At 35.4% G+C, this 2384-nt stretch overlaps 1 protein-coding gene across 1 annotated transcript; it reads right to left on the reverse strand.

The window, feature by feature from the left end:
* Positions 1 to 661: 661 nt before the first annotated feature.
* On the reverse strand, positions 662 to 1700 carry LOC133795344 (protein NRT1/ PTR FAMILY 1.2-like). The gene is made up of 3 exons (XM_062232796.1): positions 1616 to 1700; positions 1290 to 1507; positions 662 to 1219 (listed from the first exon to the last, which is right to left on the reverse strand). Exons 1-3 carry the CDS (start codon positions 1698 to 1700, stop codon positions 662 to 664), a joined length of 861 nt encoding a protein of 286 aa, XP_062088780.1.
* Between the last annotated feature and the right edge of the window lie 684 nt (positions 1701 to 2384).

Consider the following 2384-nt stretch of genomic DNA (forward strand, 5'->3'; position numbering starts at 1 on the left):
ACTGGATGTGCACTGTTCCTTTTATTTCTCGTAATAAAATGGACAAGATTCATGTCTGTACGAGTGATCAAAAATTGATCTTACACTTATAAGCGACCATCCCTCTAACTGGTCAGCCCGTGTTCACAAACTTGTAAAAAGTAAATTAATACAAGCCAATTCTTTAAAAAGAATTGTAAAGAATTGTTTATTGATAATACTTGCACAGGTGTTCTCCATTCCAATAGTGAGGAACGAGATCTCCGTTTAAGCGAGAAAGTTTGTATGTGCCTGGTTGAAGAATTTCTTCAATTTGATATGGACCTTCCCAGTTTGGTCCGAGTACTCCAGCATCCTGATCACGAGTGTTAAGAAAAAATCTTCTATGTACCAAATCTCCCACGTCAAATTTTCTTTCGCATACTTTAGAGTTAAAATATCGAGCGACATTTTGTTAGTATGTTGCAACTCGAAGTTGAGCCTGCTCGCGACTTTCGTTGACCAAGTCCAAAGACTCCATTAATAACTGATTATGTGCTCTGGTCGTATGTCAGCCTTCTATGCGATGGTGAATCTAACTCAACGAGTAACATGACTTCATACCCATAGGCCAAAGAAAATGGCGTATGGCTTGTTGTTGTTCGGTGAGATGTTCTGTATGAACAAAATCATATTGGTATTATTACTTTAGTTTATCAGTTGGGGCTACAAGCTTAGAACCTTTGTTGTGATACCAATTACCATCACAGTTGTTCGGAGGCAGAGACAAGTGCCTGTTTTTCCAAGCGGCTGAAACCGCATAGGCAAAACCAGAAAACAAGTTTTTGTTTCCCTTGACCTTAACATAATATGAAGTACCCAAAAGAAACATGAGAGTTGAAAATGCCATGAGCCCCAGGGGGACTCCAAAACCCTGAGCCCAATCAACGTGATCCTGAATATAAACTATGACTGTCACAGCTAATATTATTGAGACGCCGAATGAAGCGTAATACCAACTAAAGAAGATCTGTATGTTCCTCTCATTTTCTGGTTTTTCGGGTTGGTCGAGTTGATCTGCGCCAAAAGCCATGGAACATGGTCTGATCCCTCCAGCTCCAATGCTCATCACGAAAAATGAAGAGTACAGTAGTAAACATTGGCCAAGATTTGCCGCAACACATTTGTCTTCGTGCATTATGTCACAATAAGGAAGCCTTGCGTTTGGAATTACAGCAGTTAGAAGCAGAACACCAATTCCCTAATAAAAAAAAGAAGATTATACATACTTGAGAATATATATTATATTATGAGAGTAACAAAGAGCTTACAAGTAAAGAAATGATTGTCCCCAAGGCAATCACTCGAAACCGACCCAAGAAAGAGTTAGAAAGAAAAGCTCCAATGATTGGAGTAAAATTTGACAAGGCATTCCACAAGAAGAGAACATTGGCTCCTGTGGTGACTTTCATGTGATATTCATACATTAAATACAACATCATATTAGCCAGAAGCCCAAAGCTTGCAACCTTTTCAAATGTCTCATTTGCTGCACAGAATTCATAAAATCCCAACTTAATTAATAAAGTTCCTTTAGACAAACAATAAAAAAGAAAAAGAGTAATTGTGGCTATAAATAAAAGATATTAATTACAACCTATGATAAATGGTATTGTTCTAAGGCCACCCTTCTTGATTGTGGCTTGTTCCGTAGTTGTAGCATTTTGAGAAGAAACCGCCATGGTTTTCCTTTGTAATCACTTTAGAACTTGATTTTGGCTTCTGGGTTTGTTTACTCATATATAATATAGCCAAATAGATCAATATGAAGGAGAGGTAATGAAAAGAAAAAACTGTGCGTAAGTATATATATTTATGTGCACACACAAAGAAAGTTGCTTTTCCCATTTATTTACATTTTGATAGGCACATTATATTGATTTTGAATTCCACTATGTACTATGTAACGGACAAGAAGTTGTACAGTTTGTAATATGCTTTGATTAATTTGTTTGGTTTTATTAGTATAGTATTAGAAGTGGGTGTTCTATCTAATTCCGATGCCTTAGTGGCATAGACTTTATCATTATATATCTATACAGCAAATATACTGTTTTAAAATTGGATTGATACAGGAAAATTATTTTGTAATTTGTTCCCATCATATTTTAAAGTTTATTTCTTTGTTTTTCTATCACAAAAAGGACAAGACTTTAGTGGATGGTTTCTTGGTACGTACGCTTACTGAAAATCAAAAACCAATTCGACTCAAAAGGGGGATACTTTGATTAAGATATTGATTAACAATATTGGCATAGTTTATGTATTTGCCACTATTTTAAAATACAAATGACACAGCATAAATAAAACATTGCACTAAAGATTTATTAAGTATATCCATAAAGCAACATGAATCATCAATAATG

This window comes from Humulus lupulus, chromosome 8 (assembly GCF_963169125.1).
Source record: "Humulus lupulus chromosome 8, drHumLupu1.1, whole genome shotgun sequence".
NCBI lineage: Eukaryota > Viridiplantae > Streptophyta > Magnoliopsida > Rosales > Cannabaceae > Humulus > Humulus lupulus.